This window comes from Hyposmocoma kahamanoa, unplaced genomic scaffold (assembly GCF_003589595.1).
Source record: "Hyposmocoma kahamanoa isolate Upper Pololo Valley unplaced genomic scaffold, ASM358959v1 270, whole genome shotgun sequence".
Lineage (NCBI taxonomy): Eukaryota > Metazoa > Arthropoda > Insecta > Lepidoptera > Cosmopterigidae > Hyposmocoma > Hyposmocoma kahamanoa.
The window spans coordinates 74,407-96,584 of record NW_020653770.1 but is presented as its reverse complement, the minus strand read 5'-3'; the positions used below and the strand labels follow the sequence as shown (position 1 = coordinate 96,584).

The 22,178-nt window shown below is 38.9% G+C and overlaps 1 protein-coding gene across 1 annotated transcript in view; it reads left to right on the top strand.

Annotated features, from left to right (window-relative positions):
- Nucleotides 1-20,234, top strand: part of LOC113229013 — a 44,511-nt gene extending 24,277 nt beyond the window's left edge. Inside the window, exon 8 of the mRNA XM_026462484.1 lies at nucleotides 19,940-20,234. Within this exon, the coding sequence (XP_026318269.1) occupies nucleotides 19,940-20,234 (295 nt within the window). The remainder of the gene's footprint in view (nucleotides 1-19,939) is intronic.
- Nucleotides 20,235-22,178: the final 1,944 nt, after the last annotated feature.

The window sequence follows — 22,178 nt, the reverse complement described above, 5'->3', positions numbered from 1 at the left end:
CCCTATCAAAGGCCTTTGATATGTCGAGAGATACGGCAAGCGATTCACCGCGTTTCTCGACAGCCTCGCCCCATAAATGTGTGGCATACGCAAGAAGATCTCCAGTAGATTGACCACGGCAAAAACCATGTTGTCGATCACTGAGAAGATCGTTATCTTCGAGGTATTCAAGGAGACGGCTATTCAATACACGCTCCATAGTCTTACAGAGTATGGAGGTAATTGCTATAGGTCAATAATTAGATTGATCGGCATGACTACCTTTCTTAGGTACAGGCTGTACATTTGCAACCTTCCAGGTTTACGGGACTTGTCCAGAACTCATAGAGAGGCGATACAGGCGAGTCAACACCGGAGACAACTCGGGTGCACAGTTCCGCCGGACAATCGCTGGGATTCCGTCAGTGCCACTGACTTTGTTGACGTCTAATTTGCGTAAAGTTTTCAACACCCCTTTTTGACGGATAATGATCTCGGGCATTTCCGAGTCACAGCAAGGTAGTGTAGGTGGTGTTTGCAAAGTAGCGTCAAGACGGAAGTTGGAAGCAAAAAGAGAAACAAAAAGATTTGCTTTCTCTGCAGCGGTGTGAGCCATCCGTCAACTCTATAATGAGAAAGGCGGAAGGGATGACCTGCAGAAATTTGCTTCGACCAATTTAGCGAGTGACGAGAATGATTTACTGCTTGATGGGTATGAAGCTAACCTGGCTCCAATACGACTAATATGGCTGAAGCGAGCTTTCCGTATCGCTTTTTTGTAGGGTCTAGCAGCTTTATTATATGCTTTCTTCAGAGGGAGAGTTTCCGGTGCTTTGCGATCTCCAGCATCAGCCCAAGACTGGTACGCAGATTGCTTTAGCGTTTTCGCAGAAGCACACTCCAGTGTTAAACCAAGGGCGAGCAATGCCACTGGAGGAGACTTCGAACGGAATAAAGTATTCCATAGCGCGAATAATCACCTCAGAGACGACAGACGCGTAGCACGTCGGATCGTCAGAAGAGAAGCACAGCTGCCGCCAGCGATAGGATGCAAAGAAATGCCGCATCGCATCCGAATCTGCTGACTTGTATCGCCATCCTCCTAGTACCTCTCGTACTGAGATCGGATGGGGAGTAGACAGATACAAATTTCACCAGACAGTGATCGGATATCCCTAGTGGGGACGAAACCGATACTTGATAACAGTCTGGATCGGTTGTCAGCAGAAGATCCAGGCAATGGGCTGTGTGGTCGTCAACGTCCGGTACCCGGGTAGCTCAACTCACCAGCTGGGTGAGGTCTAGCCACAGAGCACATGCCCGCGCCTCTCTTCCAGCGTTATGGGTTTTTTGGTACGGTAACAATCATTCCTGGTGATGGGCATTAAAGTCCCTCAAAAAGACTAGTTGTGTTTTACCTTATATACTTATTACCTTTGTTGAAATGTTTCCGCCGAGCTGTAGAGATAGTTGAACAGCCTAGTCGTCTCGGAGTCTCCAGTATGCGACCGATATACACTAGCGTAGACCCCTAAAGATATATATTATGTATACCTTCTTCTGGGGCTTTAACAAAACCAGATTCATACGATAGCATCGAAACTTTGTGGTTTTAAATATAGGTGCTATAAGGATACAAAAACAGTACATGTTAAAAATTTTAATTTCTCAACTCTTGCATCCCCAGGCACGTCCTAACATTATACAAGTATAATTTTTTTACTTTTAAATTCTGTTATTAATGAGTACTAGACAAATCCGTTTTTTGCGAATTACAACATAATTTGACAAAATACAAAGGGAAGTTAAACAAGAGTTCCTTTGTTATTGCAAAGGTCTTAAGTAAAGCCTCCTTGAGTGAGCTGAAGCAAATTAAAATACGCAATGGATGCCTCTCTCTAGGGACAGACAACAACCTGTAATAATAATAACGCACACTCTCAACATAGCCCCGCAATAGGGAAACCCTGTGTCGAGGGTGCCATGGACACACACATAGACAACCACAAAATTACACCCAAACTCACGAGAGAAATAAATGTAGGCCATACAAATATTTCTCCCGGTCCGGGAATCGAACCTGGGACCTCTGCGTAGCAGTACGGTATGGTAACCGTTCAGTTAAACCTAAAAGTTAAAAAGTTAACCTGTATTAAATACGTTTTTTATTAAAAAATTAGAATGTACTGATTGATAACTTCGCGGTCACAAAAATGTACCGGTCGGTTAGAGCTCTTTCAGTTGAATAGCCAAATTTTTTCAAACGGCAAGTATTGCTTTGCGGGACTAAGTATACCAATATCACCACTCGCTCAGTATCCGGAAGCTGCAGAAACGTAGGCGGGTATTGATATTTCCGACTCCCTTCCGAATGAAAGCTCTATTAGGGCGTGTTCATAAAATAAACATCGATTTAATAAGGTTTGTGAGTTTATTGGAATTAAAGTAGCGTTGGGCTTGAGCGCCCAACGCACGTGCCGCGGTCGTCAAGCTACACGTGACCGCTTTTTACACTATAATAAACACAATAAACACAAAACATTTTTATAGAAGAGGTTAAAAGTAAAACTTAGGCACTTCCAAATCTTAACTACGGCGTACATATTAAAAGGCTAACAGAGCGTGGGCGCTATTTGCGCGGCACTTATACCAATATTTTCAAGGCTTCATTGCGATTGTCGCTTCGTACTCCCGGCAGCACGCGAAGCTGGCAGCCAATTTCATAAATTATTACGTCAAAATTACTTTTTGTTTAACATTATATTGTAGCACAGGAAAAATAGTTTCATTTCCTATTTGTAACAATCGCGAAAACCTAAGAACTCGATATTATATTGTAGCATTAAGATACGACAAAAACCGAAGGGTGAACTATCACTAAGCGCATTTTTGACGCACAAAAAAATGCGGGGTATTAGAATTTTTGGAGCAAATATTGGTCACATGTTAGTTTCTGTAAGCAATATTTTTCCTTTGACCACAAGACAATATAATTTAATATCGCAAAAACGCACACACGCAAGCGCGCACAGACTGCACATTTATACACATAACACATACCCGCATACATAAGCAACGTAGTATAGGTATCTACTTAAGAAGGTTTTTATAGAAGTCTATGCCGTACTCGATAAGAACAATTCAAAATGTCAAAACTTGATGCCCCGCGACTGTACATTTAAAAACTTCCCTTAATCTAATTGTTTCTGCTTAGAATCCTATGTAATAAATATTGTTTAGAGGAAAAAAGCTTTCACGAGTCGATTATTACGCATTTCGGTGGTTATTTAAGTCCAGAGCCCATCATAAAAAGTTAACGTGGTTGTTATGTACTTCATAAATACACGTGAGTTGGTCAAGGTGAGTTCACCTTTTTGGTTTGCGTGACCCTGCATTGAACGGTGTTGCTACTGCTTGGTAGCACCTGTCAAAGTCAAGTCAGGGAATGGACAACACGTTATTTAATATAAACATTTGGTATTGCGTTAAAAGTAGCCGCGTTAGGTATACATATTTACCTTAGCAGCCTAGGTCTACTCGAATCATTGTATTTCTAATAAACTGCCTCTCTTTTTGAATGTCTTTCATTTACTTTTACACTTTTTAGATAAGACAACTTGTATAATACTGTCAGTTTAATTATGACATTGCGAGAACTGTCATTTCAGTGTTACGAGTGTTTGCTGTTTGTTGTGTTTACTGTGTACGCCAAATGTAATAAACCCGAGTGAGCAACCGAGCGTCCCGTTCACTATAACAGCTCTTCCCGACGACCGATTAATGGTCATATTAACTGCTTAAATATTTGTCCACTGATTTATGTATATTCAGAGTCCTATTTTAAGGGGATTGGGGCCGCACTAAAGCTGCAATCTAATACACAGAGAGCCACCGCTGCCCATATCTCGATCCCTCGCCCCGGCTAAGGTTCTATTTGCGAACAAGAACAACTTGCACCGACAGATCGCCGGCGTAGGAAATCACGCCGTTACAACAAAAAGCTTCTGAACATTTTCAAAGCTCATCATCTCACTGTTATATTTAAAATTAATTTAGCAAGCATGTTTACTTTAAATACAAGTTGATTATCACATTATTATTATTTCCTGTACATTTATACATCGATGCCGTGTTGCGTTTAATGCTGTTCCACTGCATTCGCTCTGGTTCAACCCGCGTTGGACCAACAGCGTGGTAAACCATGACCCAGATATAGGTAAGATTAATACGGAAGCAGAGACTCCAGACATGGCTGCGAGTTAAATGAATCCACCTCGGAAACTGAAATAAACGAAGTCGATTTCTGTCAATTCCATACTCCGGTTTCCAATACAAACAAAATTGCTCGCAGGACTTTACGATCTGACATTTGGTCCTGTACACTTCGCCATTCGTTAATGGAGTTTCACAATACCAGATGCCGCAGGTCGTCTCCCGTTTTATATTTATGTAGTACCTACTATGTCCTCCGTATATGGGTAGAGAACTGGTTGTATGTAGGTACTCGTAAAGGGCAAGATGGAAGGATGTTCATTCGCATTGACGTGGGCGTCAGGAACTATTGACTGGAAGAACGGCGCCAGTCGCAGCGGCGACAAACATCATTTGCTTCGGACACACACCCGACTATGTGACGGCGCTTCTATTCAAAAAGTAAGTAGCGTGTCTAAGTAATAAACTTTCCATTTGTGATCCAAGAAGTAATCAATGTTACTACAATCACGGGTATAATATAAACAGATGAACCGCCTTGAAGATAAAATTCACTCTGGCCTCAATTGCGCTACAAAATAGATATAATAATAATAATAATAATAACGCAACACACTCATAGCCCCGCACTAGGGAAAACCCTGTGTCGTGAGTGCCATGGACTGTGTGTCCATAGACAACCACAAATTACACCCAAACTCACGAGAGAAACAAATGTAGGTCATACACATATTTGTCCCGGCCTGGGAATCGAACCCAACTGTCCTCTTGCTTTTTCTTTGTTGTTCGACCATTAACAAGCTCGAAGTTATAAAGAACATACTTTTGCTACATTTTTTAATACACCACTCCATCACGAAAACTGCTCCTACCTTGCACATCAGGTATTTAACACCACGGAATTTATAAGTGTGTACTCGCCGGCAAATGCAATACTCATTAGCGGAAAGGCTACGACTCGCGGTTCGTCGTGTCGCAGGCGATAAAACAATAATTAAACAGTCGCGCTTCAACTAACATTCAACTGAAGCTTTTTGATTTATCGTTTGGTCTTTGAAACAACCGGTTAAGAATTTTTCAGTACCTTGCCCCTCTGACTTCCGAGATTTCCCTGCTTAAGACGTATGCTTTCAGTCAATCATTTATTTCTGTTAAAAGAGCATGATTTAATTATAATTTTATACACCTTCTAAAGTCTAATACCGCAACAACCGTTCGTGTTAATTACCAAGTTAACAATCTCTATTTGTGTAGCACGAAACATGGATAAACAATAAAAAAGTTGTAAAGTCCCGAACCGGGCCGGGGCCACGGCGGGTGCCTAGAGAAATGCGGGGAGGCCTCCATACTCTCTCATAAACAAATACATGAACTAAACAAATTGTGCTGAGTAAGGTTTACGCGAAAACAACGATTTCTTATACCTACATATTCCTCAAATAACGTTCAAAATGTTTTGAACAGTTTATATGTTTGATGAAAGAATGACGCTACCGGCCCGAGATCAGTTCCACCGCCTCTGTGAAGATATTTGGTCGAGTGGCGTCCATCTCGACCCCATAAATGCTATGTAACTAGTAACCCCTTTCTTCGATTCTTCATTCGGAGACCGGCCAAAGACCGCCGAAGACCAATATTTAACGTAAAACGGCTTGGCTTGAAGATCTTGGAGATTGGTTTGGGTAGAGCAATTAAACGATGTTGACAGCAGCTGTATCATATACTTGTAACGCGTAGAAGCCGACGAGAAGTAAACAAACCTAGAGTACGGCAAAGGGAAGAGCTATTATGAAGCACTCGCATTGACCTTTATTTATAGCCGCAGGCAATACACAACATAAATACTTTGCTTAAGTAGCAGTAGTAAAAACCACACGTCAGAAGCGGCAGGGTCGCGCCGCACTCGCGACTTAATAAATTACACCCAAAATTTTTATTAAATTCAAAATATTCGACTGTTTGTTAAGCCATTCAGTAAAATTTTGATCAACACATCACTGTTATTTTGTGATTTAGTTGTCTTGATTATCGTATTATACCCAGCAGCAATATTAATATAACCGTTTGACGGTTCAAAGCTCATAGCTAACATAATAATCCAGCGTGTGATAGCGTCATTCGACATCGTGTTACCCGCCCGGCGTCGTGTCGTCGACGCGATCATGTGACGATGTGTTTACGATTTGCGATCTCATGTACATATTTATCCGCGAGGTGTCGCGGGCGTGCGGCCGGGGGAACGCGTTTGCGTTATGTTAAATATCTGGGAGATGTTCTTTTCGTGTATAAAGTAAAGTACCTCCACTAAATAGAGCTCGTAGATGATTACAATCACACATAAAAAAGTCAAATACGTAATAAATACGACTTTGAATTATGCTATTGCGACACGGTGCGAGCACTTAGTCGGCCGGGAGAGGGGTAAGAGCGATTATCCCATATACAATGTAAATACCCGAATGTCGGAAAGTTTCGTTACTCCATTTTATATATTACTTATCGTGAACGACAAGCGACGTCGCATTGTCGTGTCACACCAAACTCCTTTTGTTTTTCAGCACAAATTTTATAATGTCATCTGCGACTCGCGAAAACAACTTCGTTTACAATTCGTCTCTAGCTTCATAAAGAAACGACGTCGCGACGACGCAAATAACGTTGACACACAAACTTGTTAATGCCAAAGCAAGTCGTAAGTGGGAATAAATGGAATGATGAAAATTCCAATTATCATTGTTTTCGAGTAATAAAATACAATAAGATTTTTTTTAACTTCTATCTCACCAGATGGAAATAAGTGACGATGAAGTCCGTCCGTACCGATGAGAAGGCAACTTTACGGCAAAATTCAAGTCTCTGCAGTTTCACTTCTACTAACTCCGAGTCACCTTTAAGCCTCTTGGCACACTTCAAGAGAATTAAGGTGGCGAGTTGGTATTTGTCCCATAGGTGGCAGCAATACTCCAAACACGATCTACGTAGGTAATAGTAATATGCAAATGTATACACATGCGTTTAAATTTATACTCAACAACATGTTGGATATAAGTTTTACTGCCTCTTATACAGCAAAGATGTTGTCATAAAACTGTGACGCGTAGCAATGTGCTACGAGCCGGGACGGACTAGATGCGTAGCGGACTACGAGCATTTTCAGTGCATGCTGTTGCTTCTTCCTTCATTCTTCTGTATCAAATGAGTAAGTAGTTCGTATTGAAGAAAAAGCTACAGTGTTGGTTATTACTATGTAGCGCTTATTTGGCAAATACGATTGTGTCACTTTAATGTTTTATTCTCTCATAATTCAATGTTTTAGGAAAAGTATGTACTTCATTTTAACTAATTAAACCCGAAACTCCTAATACAAGATTTTATTGATACTTTCATAAAAATTTGTGTTTTGCTAAGATTTTTGTAATCACATAATTATATTGTTTTACAAATAAACAATTTTAAGACAATGGACGTTACAGGAACCTAAATTCAGATTTTATTGTAAACAAGTATCGAATTTCGATATTTTTAGAATTAAATAAGTTTTAAATCAACTAAATTGAAAGCTTTATTCGAAAATAGAAGCTCCGTTATTGTTGTAGTAATAAACAAACGACGATCCACTTCACCTAAACTTTATTTGGGTGCAATTTACCTAAATAAGTGTTACAATTAGTAACTCATTTATTTGTGAAAGCAGAGGTTCTATAGAAGTTACCACGAAACCAAACATCTTTAACACCTAAGTGTAACATAATATTGTTTTTTTTTAATAATATCACAAGAGCGTGAAAAACTAATTAAAACCTATTAATTATTAACAGGGGAGTTACTATTCAAATATTTTTTCGTACAATCCTCCATTTGCATGATTTTTATTTTCTTGTAGACTCTGTTACGGTTTTTTTTTACTATATTTTATTCTTTTCCAGTCCTATTTTTTTGTGATATAACGAGACGGGAAGAACAAGTCGTGCGCCTGGTGGTAAACAACAGGCCTATCCATAACAGTCGCAGGTGCCACTCAGAGCTTTAAATAGCAAAGTCCCAAGTGCCTGGAGTTTCACCAGCACCCGCGCCTTGCAAAATGGGATCGCAGCAATGCTCACTTTACTGCTGGGCGGCTGAAATAGTTGCCACTAGCAGTACTTCTCTGGACGAACTCTTTAACAAGGAGCTCTAATGTAACAACTGCAAGAGGTAGTATATTAAACATAATGAGATTTTTTTTTTTTTTTCGTTGTGGTTTTTTGTCTATGCCTTTTTAATTTCAAGTACCTTCCATGATTCATCCATTTTGCCCCACAAGATGAACAAAATTTAGTTTTTAAAGCTACATCGGTTAAGAAAACACTAAGAGTCGTATTCTAGAACTGTACTCAATGCTCAAGTCAGGATTTGAGTATGATTCAAAGCACTAGAAATGATACTCATGTCCTTGCCATTAGAGTCGTATTTCCAGTGCTTGAAATCATCCTCAAGTCTGCTCAAATTCTGACTTGAGCATTGTGTAGAGTTCTGGAATACGACTCTCAGAGGTCGTTCGGAAGGCTGTTTTGTGAGTGCAAGACGAACTTTTGGGAGTCTTAGAGACAGAGAGAAATAAAAAAAGCAGGAAAGCGTTGTCCCTGCGACGCTCATTTAAACAACAACAGGTGACGTCATCATACCCCCACCTCCACCACCGCGCACATTCTTCTAAAAATGTAGGTGGACTAAAATGACAAAGGCACAACGACCTTATATTCCAATCCGTAGAGTTGACTTTTTTGTGCACCTTTGAGTCGACCGAGTGCCTGATTAAGGCGTGGAGCAACTTTATGCTAATTTGATAGCTCTCCCCCGCGAGGCCTCCCAGATAACTCGTCTTTATCTGCGAGCTTAGAGAAATGTCAATGCAGGCGCCTATCAGAGGCGCTTATCCAAAGGTCATAAAAACTTAAAGAAACTTAATCATCTCTTATCTTCATCTATAAAATGTCGTCTATAAAGCAAATTACTCCAAAGTAATAAAATGTCGCAGACAAAGAAGTTTTCGAACAAAATTGTACGAAGTGTCCCCTCGAACACCCGCGCGCGATGTCCCCACGCCGACGTGTGCTGAGCCTGAGAGAGTGTATCCTTCATATTGCCGTCACGTCGCCCTGAAAGAGACGCGCATGGTCAGTTCTACGCACACTCGATCACGCACCGTCGTCGATCGACGCAAATCGTGTAGCGCACAAGAGTTTTCATAGAAAATAATAAGAAGAGTAATCAACGATAATTATAACTTGAATTTTGTGGCAGTATTGACTTTGAAGTGACAGCAATATAATATTGAAATGAAAACCTTTGGTGTTTACCTTCAGCTAGGCCATGTAGGTTTTCGTGAGTAAGAAGTTGAAAGACCTGTTCCGTCCCTCGAGCACCCAAATCGGGTCGTGCTCAGAATCACATTTATAGTTATGTTACATTACGCCAGTTGTATTCTAACATTTATATCGTATTAATAAGGAATACGGAATAAGGAAATTTTATATAGAACATATCTAAATACAAGCGAATTGGGAGTTGGACGTCATGTTTTAATTGTAGGACATTTGTCAGGCGGAACACGGAAGGGACGAACAGCGAATTCACAGGCGCGCATTTTACGTCGATGAATTAACTCGCAGCGAGCAACTTCTCGTAACAGACCACGACCGTTCGTCTAATTTGGCCCGAGAGAGCTGCGGCGATGAACGCGTGTTCAATTTGCTCACTGGTAATATTCGAAGCACAGAGCCTTCTCCCCGCGCCCCGCACCTGTTGCGTCCGCAGACATCCGCCCTTCGGTGTCGTCTTCGACTATCACAAGATAGGTGAACTATTTATTAGCGATTATTCAACCACTTTTGGAGTTTGTTAAAAATGTTCAAAGTTATAACTTCGTATTTTTAAACGATATCCTTGTGTTTATACCAATAAGGGATTATGTTCAATCAAACAACCGTGTATTTTGTGTGCTCCGTTATTCTCAACTGACTTATACATTTTCTGTGGCCTGTATCTACCTCTATATCTATAACTAAGTATACTTAAATATCCATAGTAACTTGAACATCCCGCCCCACAAGAATATAGTTCTTTATTAACTTAAGCAAAATCATATAACAAAAAATGACAAAAACAATAAAACTAAAAAATTTACTAACTGGACGCTTGAATATTCCAGATTTACATTTTACCGTGACAATTCTCGTTATATTATCAGGTCCAGTATGTTTCTGTATGATTTTACCTAAAATCCATTTAGCAGGAGGAATATTGTCCTCTTTCAAAACAACAACATCATCAATCTCGGGCTCATTGGTACATTTATTATTCCATTTATATCTCTGATTAAGATTTACTAAATATTCCTTGTACCATCTATTCCAAAAATCAGTTACAATTTTTTGCGTTAGACGCCATCTATCTAAACCAATTACATTACAATTAGTAACATTTTCATCGGCTATGTTTAACAACGGTTCACTTACCAAAAAGTGACCCGGTGTCAAGGGGAGAGGGTCGTTTGGATCATCGCTCAGCAACGTTATTCCGTGAATTCAAACATGCTTCCACTTGCGCCAGGACTGTCACCATCTCCTCATAAGTAAGGGTGTTGTTTCCCACTACCTTACGTAAATGTCCCTTTGTGCTACGTACTCCCGCTTCCTATGGCCCTCCAAAATTGGGTGTGCGAGGGGGTATGAAGTGCCATGTTGTATGCTCCAACGTGAGCAAAGCTGCTATTTCATCGGGTAGTGATGACTTGGCACTATTAAACATGTTTCGCATTTCTCTGTCTGCACCGATGAAATTAGTACCGTTGTCGCTATACAAATCTTGATAGTGACCTCTTCGAGCAGTAAAACGGAAGGCTGCAATGAAACCCTTGGATGTCAAGTCCGTAACTGCTTCGAGATGAATTGCACAGGTTACCATGCACATTACACCACACATTTTGTAAGCAGTAGAGCTCCTTGTGAAATAGTTCGTCCAGGGAAGTACTGCCACCTTATCTATTTCTGCCGCCAAGTAGTAAAGTTAACATCACTGCGTTCCGGTTTAGAAGGGTAAGGGTGCTGGTGAAATTACAGGCACATGGGACTTGTCAACTTATGTCTCAGGGTGACGGACGCAGTGGCAGTGCCCCTATATAATCTTTGCGATTTGAAGCTTTGAGTGGCACTGCAACTGTTATGGACAAGCGTGTAACTTATCATCAGGCGCACGACTTGTTCGTCCCGTCACTTGATATTATAAAAAAACACGAACAGGCATATGTAACCTTTATACGATTTTGCTCCTCTCCTCTGCCCGGCGAGAGCCTTATATCAACGGGACCACAGTAATCCACCCCTGTACATTTAAATGGTTTACTCGGTTTAAGTCTCGCTGCAGGAAGGAGTCCCATTAGTGGTGTAGACTTCTTCGTCGAATATCTCACGCATGTTGTACACCCTCTGTAGATATTCTACGACTGGACGAACCCTTAAAATGTCTGTTCCGGTATCTATATACGCTGGCGCTACGAGGTGTACGGGGGGTCCGGGCCCCCGCCGCTGCAGCCGCTCGGTGCGGTTTCTATAAACCAGTCCAGAAAGGTTTGCTGTGGTATATGATTATTTCTGAATGCAGCGCGTAGTACATTCAAAAACTTTTGTGCATCACAAAGGCGAAGTGCGGGGAGGCAAGTACCACTAGTGCTCGAAAACTTATATCCAGACGAAGTTAGTGTTAGATAGTAATTTTACGCTATATAGAACTTATGTCTATGTTATATAGAACCGATTGTCAGAAAACCAGTTTCGAGCTAAATAAATTAAGTTGTTTTATCGTACCAATAAAATGTGTTTTATGAAAATTTTTGCATTTTTAATAACATTGCTGCTGATAATCGAACAGTTGGGCAACATGAATTGAAAAACGGAAACTTCTTATGCCTATATTCATACTAAAATAAGCGTACTTTATTTTGTGAAAAAATATTATCATAATTATTAATACAACGAACGGGGCTATGTTGAGTGTGTAAAAAAAAAAAAAAAAAAAACGATTGAACACTGAGAAAAAATCCTTCTATCCGGCCGCATTCGAACCGATGTCTTCTAGCAACCGTGCCAGACGCTATGCCAACTAAGCCACGAAACGAATTTTTCTACGTGCTTGTTATCGTGTCTTTGTATTTGGTTTTTCAACGACTTTTTACGTCTACGTAGCGCCATCTATGAGAAACCTATGAAAGTATTTCGACACCCAGTTAGATACCTTTACAGCTACCAGCCCCGGCTACAGACGTCACTATTCACTGTATTTCAATTTTTATTGAATTTACATTAAATTATTTTTTATGTGAAATTACTCCAAATACGAAGATACGACAACAAGCACATAGAAAAGTTCGTGAGGTCCGCTGATTCGTTCCGTGACTTAGTGGGCATAGCGTCTGACACGGTTTGCTAGAAAACGTCGGTTCGATTCCGGCCGGATCGAATGATTTTTTCTTAGTGTTCGATCTTTGTATTAATAATTATAACAAACTAGTGGAGTAATTTCACATAAAAAATAATAGAATGTCAATTCAATAAAAATTTATGTACATATCATATTATATTTGTTGATGCTGTATAAATAACTACACATTGCCCTAAACCCCACCCAACCCTAGGTTTGCAGCAGAGATATTGCTATTAGTCTGTGGATATCTTATCTTCTATGTACTTTTGAGCGGTTCTAAAAGTAATCTATAAAGACGCGAACCGCTGATAAGGTTATTGCCCCCTTCGTCTACTTTTCTGAGAACAATAATTTGCGAATGTGCTTCTGGTTACAGTTAGCAAAACAAAAGTTTAGTATGAATTATGAATAATTCAGATTCGCCTCTCGAAAAGGACACCGCGGCCTCGCCAAAGTTGCGCGTGAAACATTCAACAGTTTCGAGTTGTGCTCTTTAAAGCACATACAAAGTTTATTTATGTCATATTAAAATCGACTGTTAATAATAATAATAATAATAATAAATTTCTTTATTTCGGACTTAAATTATCCATAGTATGTTAATAACAGCATTGGCTGTTGCCAAAGACAGCCGCATTTTGCGGTGATTAAATTAAATTTAGTTAAAGTTCAGAAAATCCGACAGCAGAAATACCGTCGTATGCTACAATTGAAAAATAACATAATATTTTTGTAATGGCTACCTTAGAATAATTAAAACTTCAATGTGAACGTGACCGACTAATAATGGCTAAAACAACTCCAAAAAAAAATTAAAATTAGTCATTAATTTACCAAAAAATCCCACATGAACACTTTAAATCTGGTGAGTCACCGCAATCCTCCACGATTATAAATAATCCGTACATTTTCGCTGAAAGTAAACAACTTGCCGAAAATTTCCCATCTAATATTTCCCCCTTTCAACACAAACACGCGCCTAAACTCGTTTATTTTTCTTGAAGCTGATCTAAACTTCTGAACTGAGAACTTCTGAACGTCTGAGCTGAAGACTCTTTACTAGTTCTGACCACAATAGCACTAAAACTTCGTTGACACAAAACTTCTACTTCAGACGCAGTCGTCGGGAGAGACGCGCGAGAGGACACGGTCTAACGTGACGTCACGACGCGCGACAGCGGCACAGGAGCATTCGTCTTCTACACCACAGGCGACAGCGACCTTTCGTTACATTTATTTAGTTGCAAACCAGCCTATGTAATTGAATTGATTTCTAATTTTACATCCCTTTAGGACCTAACAGTCGTCTTTACAATGTCTTCAATAATAATTGTTATTATTCGGACAACTTAAACCCATATCTAATTAGTAATAGACTTATAAAAATGGACACATAAATATACAACACAATATACTCGTGGCCAAACATGAAGCTGGAGAGGTAATTCAAAAAATATTTGTTACAGTTAATTATCACGAAATGAAAGAACTATTTATGATTTTGTAGTAGCAAACCTATTCATACACACACACAACACAATATAATTTATTTGATACATTTAATGTTCCTTACTTATTTTAACCTCATTGGAATTTTTAAACGTAAGTCCTACTTATCTAACATTATATTCAAGAGTCGTTATCCGGGATACGAGACGTAGTAAAACAGCGTCTCTTTACTTTAGGTACCGGTCTTTTGCAAATTTTGGTTCATTATATACAATTGTTATGTTTGTGGAGATGATAAATACATTATTATACTATTATTAAACATATCCCGTGCGTTCCAATCCGGGCTCGCATAATATGACAAAATGTGTCGTGAAAGAAGTGCAGCCTGCGCTCAGAGTTGTGAACACAAGAAACAATGCAGGCGTCAACGAGGTCTTCAACTAATTAGTACCTTGCGATGTTTCGCAAGCGCGGGTGGCAACAACCTACTGCTGCACGGTGAGCGCGCCCTATTACTGACTAGTCTCAGCTGTACCTTTTGCTTAACGAGACCGAAACCCTTTGTCTTGACAAACAAACACCCCGCAAATGCTGTTATTTATTTTTTCTACGTAATTAACGTACACGAAGACGATTACTATTGTTTTGTGACGTGAATACTTTACTTACCATGTGGCAAAGCCAAAAGTATACTATGATACGTCGTAGCTTTCCGCCTTTACATCTCAAATTGCATGTCGGACGTGGTGCGCTACGCTGCTCGCTCAGCCCACTCTCGCGTCTGACAAACCAAAAATCCACTCCACGTTTCGCCACACGAGCTTCGACCTTTTTGATTATTATGCGAAAAGCCCTATATTGTGATGCCTCTAGAACTCTTATGAACACGGTCGATCTATTTATTCATTACAGGTACAAATAATAGATTGCCCAAGCAGCACACCCATATCTAAATATATACTATAAGACATCTAATAGAATAAATAAATAAACGACGGGTCTAATACAAAAACCACGAAAAAAACGTCCCAAGTCAACCTATTTAAACGTAGTGACATGTAAAGGAATATGAAAAAGCTAAAACATTGAATTTAAATTGTAATGTCATCGCAGTACTGTCTAATTTTGCTTGCAACAATTGAAAGGCACAAAAAAACACCATATTCAGCTTCTACTGGAATCTTACCAAAATGCACCATATGTAGCTTCTAGTGAAAAGTACTTGAACACAGGTATAATGGAGTAGCCTTTATTATTTATAAATAAATTTTATACGTAAATGTTGAATTTTATATAATGCCATTCATTACGAGCTAGGGGTGTTTGATTTTTTTTTTGAGTTTCGAGAATTCTCGTACCCGATTTCTCGAGTTATTCGAGATTTTATTTAAAAACCTTAAAAAATTAGCTCAATCAACTATAAAACTAAATGTGAACTTTTCGAAAATTGTTTTGGCCTGGGTGTTCGGAGTTGTGCCCCGAAATAAATTCCATCGTTCTTGGTCCCAGATTCGATTCCCGGTAGAACCAATTTGGGAAATGAACTTTTGTAAATTGGTTCTGCTCTGGGATTCTGTTGTTCTGATACTCATGGGGAGTATGTACAGAGAGTTCCCTAGTTTCAGACCAGGTGATTGTCTTACAATAGAATACCAACACCAGAACCATTTAGAAATGTTAATTTGTTAAATTAATCCTACCGGTATCGAACCCGGGAACTTCTCATCCAGTGTCCACAGTGCAAACCGTTAGGCTATCAAGGTTGTACTATTTGTATTGTTTGCATGTGAAAGCTACAAATTGCTTAAACTTTAAAAAAAATCCTATTTAATTTGCAGTGTCAGTCTGCTTCAATTACCTTCTTTGTTTCTTAAATTGGTATATTTTGTCATTCATCCAACTTTTGATTTTTAATGCATTTTGGCGGTGTAAGATGTTCTCTGTTAATACTTGTCACTTTCTCCTTAAGTTCAAGCTATGTTTACTGGATAAATTCCTGTATTCTCTCCTTTCTATGCACAGTTCACTCATTGATGTAATCACATACCAAAGCTTTAATATAAATTTAATATAATGCCTAGGCACCAAAATCTAGTTCTTACTAGCAATGTGGGCAAAGCTGTTTTTTTAATTTTCGTAAGCCTTTGCTCGTTATGTACATATCCGATTGTCTAAAATGAACCGAGCAAACAAATTTGTATATTTTCAGGATAAAATTTAATGTTCTTCTCGTCGCGATTCAGTTATTATATTTCTCCATAGTGAGCAAAGTATAGGTAAATATATCTCGAGGAAAACTGAAACAAATACATTTATTATGCCATGCCATAAGAAATGTACCGATGTTTCGATTTTTTTAAATTCAAATTTAACGTAAAGCCAAACTTTCATAATCCTGAAAACCGATTCATAATAAAACCGTTATGCTTTAGGGAGTTTTGGATGCTTATTACAAAGAAAAGACTAAGTTAGCTTAGGTTTGTTTTGTAATATTCTATAAAAAACCTAAAAAAATACTTTCGGAATTATGGAAATTCGTGCAAACGTTACTTCGGGCAAATGTATTTTCGGTCTTCTGATTCGTAACCCCAAGCCGTAGAAAGAGTACAACAATATTTGAAAGTATTACTAACATGTATTAAAAAATATTTTAATAATAACATTAGCATCAAAGCGACTCTATGAAATTTTTGTTCTAAATATTTCAAACGCTTGTGTTTGAAACAATTGAAATTGACGTGTTGGGTCTCGTTCAGTCTTTTACGCAAGCTATGAGTCGGAAAGAGACAGTTAGCTATTTGATTATTTTGATTGCTTTTGTAATTTATATTTACGATTAATTTAAATATAAATTAAATACTATATATAGGTACTAGTGCATAAAATAACACTTTTAAATGATAACTATGATAACACAATGTAGTACTTACTGAAAATATTTTTACCGCCTCCTTGGCCGAACGGTTACCATGCCGGACTGCCATGCAGAGGTCCCAGGTTCAATTCCCGGGTCGGAAGAAATATTTGTATGGCCTTTATTTCTCTCGTGAGTTTGGATGTAATTTGTGGTTGTCTACGTGTGTGTCCATGGCACCCGCGACACAAGGTTTCCCCAGTGCGGGGCTATGTTGAGTGTGTACGTTATTATTATTATAGTGATTTTTGGGGATTTTGAACAATTGGCATTGGCGACGCTGATTGTATCGAATTATGTGACTTAATATCCAAGGTTTACCACCTCCACCAGATCTTTTAGTATTCTTTACTGTATCCATTTTGCATAAACTCTTACAACGTCCAATAGAGTAAAAACCCTAATTGTAGTATGTTTTTAAATAAAATCTACTGAAGACGTGCTATAACGTGTTTGTCAATAAGTACAAACACTACAGAATGTCTATAAATTAAATATATCTAGAATAAACTTTAGAACACTAGTTTTTAGAGTATTAATAGGCTTTACTGGATCTGTAAAGAACAATTTTACTAAAAATAATCAGTTGTTCTACAGATGAACTTAAAATAAGGACTATAAGAGTAAATCTTAAGAGAGATTACACTTAATTAAGTTGTTTGGTATTGAGAAGGTTTTAAAATTTGGACTTGAGTGAAATAAGTCTATAAGAACAACTTCTTTTTTCTAAAACCATTTATAGAGAACCATTATCTAAATCTATACCATATTAAGACTGTTTATAGATATAACAGTTTTAAGGCGTTTAAAGTGTGCTCCTTGGGTGAGACCAATGCACAACAAAATTACATCACATGTGTAAAATGTATAATTGTACACAAAGCAAGAATGTAATATGGAAATCTTTTAAATAAAATCTGGATTTTGTTCAATTTTATTAATTTATTTTAATGCGAGACTTATGCATTCTTGTATTTCAGGCCTTTAAAATTTTAAAAATGTATGTAAAAGGATCTCATTTTTCTTATAATCTATATTCGCCGACTAACTCCGTAAACGTTGTTGGATATCCAATCGAACAATTCGGTTAAGATATCGAAGAGTTCTGAATCGGGGTCCAGGTGTAATGACGCAAGACCTAGACTAGGTTCAGTTCCGTCTTGATATTGCATTTGGGCAACACTAGATGAAACAACACGCCCAAGGTTAAATTCATTGTTCATTCACTTTTAATTTGCGTGAGAGCGTCCAGCAATCGTGTGTCCTTTCAGGATATAATCGATGAAAAGGATTCCATTATTGTCTCGGAATAAAGAGGCCATGAGTCTGCTAGCGGATAGAGCAACTCAAAATTTCTTCACTGGTGGAGAAGATGATCGCTTTCAAGACTCTTGGTTTTAGGATCATGTTGTCACGGCAACAAAACGACGACAAAATATAGAGCTAGATCACGACGGTATATTGCAAGATTAGTAACGCTTTGTATAACGAAACGTGGCTCTTTATTTTCAGTTAACATTCGTGATTGCCATCTTGCCGAACCTTTTTCAAATCCCAATGAATCAGTCAAAATTGATTAAATTCTTTGAAATGAATCTGTGGGATCTCGGCTAAATGTTTTATGGTTGTTCTTCGGTCTTCCAAAACTAACTTTTCAACGTTTTTGATGTTTGCTCCGTGTTAGAGGTTGAAGACTACTTACAGCTCTACTAAATTCTTTTGAAATTCAGCAACCCAGTCACGTCTGTAAAGTAAAGTAAAGTGTCTTCTCCTAATGTTTGTTGAACGTCCAAAAAAAAAATTACTCAGTGTATATTTTTTGAGAGACAGGTAAGTTGAAAACGCTTATTAAGTAATCACTGCACACTCGCTTGTTTCCATATTTCAGCGTTTTAAACAATTCTTTACGCAAAATTTAATTCAAATCCAATTAAATAAAAAAACTCGATAAAAATATTTGATGATGGAGACATTGTTGAATATAAATTTCAATGTACTCCACAAAGAATATTTATGGAGTAGTTTTGTATACTAATTTTGTTATACATATTTTTAAATAGTCTTGTTTTCTTTATTATGGAATTAATGTGTGTGGAAATAAATAGTTTAAAAGGTAAGTAACGTATTTATAAAAAGTTATTAGTTCACCTCATATTTAACATATTTATAGACAATTAGTAATACCCACGGCGACGTTGGACCTTTTGTTATGTTTTTTCGACACCAGAATTAGTAGCAAACATCTAGTCCGTCGGGCTGTGGTGCCAAGGCAGCGAACGGCGAAGCATTCTACTTAGAGGATTGTAGAATGACGTACACATATAGAGAGAACATTAATTCAGGATGGAACCTGTGCACAGTGTTGGTATTTAAGGAAAGTAGTAGTGTAGGCGTATAAGTAGGAAATATGCATTAACGTGTGAGGCATTAAGGATCATATTTTGTTGTCATAATGCCATGTTAATCATATCTTCGTTTACGCTTATTCGAATTACAAAGAAAATCGTATCAAAACAAATCGCACGAGCGCGCTCGCCGACGCCGCTCGGAGACCAATCTGATTACTTTCGGACCGCAATGGCTTCGAGCGGTAGACCTCGTAATTAGGTGAACAAGCCGACTTACGCAGCGCAGGCCAAATTACGTTGCGTGAGTTCACTTACGCAATCGAATCCACCAAGGAATTAAAAAACTAAAGGCTCGGTCGAACCGAAGCAAATCCATATTGTACTGAGAGGTGCTCAATGGAGCCTCAATGCTCAATAGCAACAACGTAGCGTTGAGCAATAACGTAGAACACAATGTGAGTATCGAATTCTCTCTCCCCAAAAAGGGAACTATCTAAACGTTTAGGCCATACGCCTGCTCTGCTCGAAAATATCCAAACTTAGTTTAAGACTCCTCACCTTTGAAATCGGCCAGCTGCCGGCACGGAAGAAAGATTCTCTGCCCAGCAACCGCCACATCGCACCCAGAAACACAACAACGCATCATCATAAGAAGGGAATTGGCTGAAATCAACTCACGAACTATCACCGGCAAAGTTTTGGAGTTGCCGCGAACGCAAAGGACAGACCGACACGCGGCACAGCACAGCACGGATGCGGTCGCCGCGCGACTGCCGGACGACGTCGCGCCGACGCCGCGCCGACGCCGTCACGACCGCCTGCGGCTCGTTCCTACGCTACCGCCACTACAAATGGACAAATGCTGTTAAGAAGTCAAACCTCCGCCGAGTTGTTACTTATTGTTCTAGTATTTGTTTGGTAGATGATTTACCTTTTGTTTACGATAAATTTCAAATAAATTTACAGAATTTACGTGAAATTTATCTTGCTCTTGCTGCAATGCACAAATCGCATATCGGTGGTTACGTTACATACAGATTTTAACTCGAACAACATTTGTCTTGTTTCCCGTATCTTGACGCAGTGTTTAAGTGAACGTGTTTCTGTTCCCTGATTTAATTTTATTCACAGTTTCAAGTTATTCAATCAGTTGAACGCGCCGAGTAAAACACTCTAACTTCCTTACGATATAAAAATTAATTGTAATTACTACAATCAATTTGTGACAATCGATGATTTTTGACTCTGGCGTTAATTTTGTCGATTTCTCTAAGAGGTCCAAGGATGAATTTGTCCAATATTCTGCATTTACATACTTTTTTAATCCGTGAAACCTTCAAGCGTATATTGGCCATAATTCAGTTTCAGAATAAGCAAGAACTCGAAGCATTGCAATTGAAGAAAATTCATAACAAGACGGAAATAAATTTCGACATACCTGCAAATGTGGAGGATTTACCACACCACTACAATCACATTCGCCACTTCACACGTCAATCTATACTCTCCAAGAAAGAACCACGTTGAGTGGCACGATGCGCTTCTTCGTTGCATCACGGGGGAACAACAGCGCAGCGCCATTGATAGACAACGGAATCCTTCACTCGGCTACAACAACGCCGGTCGCGGACCGAACCGAAGGCCCCGCCAGAAAATGCCACACGAGTTCGCAGATTGGCACACAGTGTTCCTGTCCCCGTATCGGTTGCTGACATCGACATGGAGGCCGACCAAAAGTTGTCAATATTTTCCAAGCACTGGTTTTGCGATAAAGTAACGAATTGTTTCGTCCTCCTTTATAACAGACAGATCATTCATGTAAGTAATGCTTCATAAAAAAAAGTCATAAAAGTCATGCCTCATCGAATGATGCATTACTTTTATGCATGTCCTGCTCCTCAAGGCGGTGAATGGAAGAATGTTAACTACGTCTGGACGGCCTTCAATCCAAAAATAGGATATATTTTGAAAAACAATCCCTGTATATTTGCACGCGATACAAAACGTTTTTATTACTATATTAATTTCAAACAGTAAATTATCATTTAAGTCCTCGTTGATGTTTCGTTTTGGAGTAATTACGGTTCAGGGCTCTCGAACCTCGAAAGCACCACGTCAGACGCAAACATTATAAAGACCGTGCAAATTATTGCTGCGCTGAATACCGCCAAGGACGGCAAGCGTTCGTTAAAGATATTTTCCCACAGTAGGAAATTTATCTCGATTTTTGAGGAAACACAAAGAGTGTCTTTCCTCAAATTATTAAGCAATAATGTGTAACAAAGTATCAAATCTGTACATAGTATAAGTAATTAGCACGTAAGTTTAGTTTGTCTTTTTGTGAACAAATAAATAAAAATAACTTGATCGTATGATCACGTAAGAACCTATACTTGTGTTACAACGTGGCGATTAGCATTCTGAGCCCTCGCCGCTTACTAATGGGATTACGACAGTATTTATTGCCGGAGCAAACATAATGTAGTAGCCGACGTATTAAATGTGTCTCCTGTCTATGGGCGTTATTTAGCGTAGACAGTTTTGAAACTATCAATTTGGCTTCATAACCATCACTCGTTTTCTAACCCAGCAAAACTTTCTATTTTTCACAACGCGCGCCGTTAAGATTGTCACTGCGTTTTTGACAACCATCGCTTGTTTTGTAGTGATTTTAAAGTGTTGCTATCTTGCAACGCTCTATATAATCACGCAATAGATGTTGTCGTTGTGGTTGGCGACGTAGAGGCATCGCAACGCAACGGTAAGAGCGAGTAAGATATAAGATAGGACGCGCGTCCCGTTTGCATAAGTAC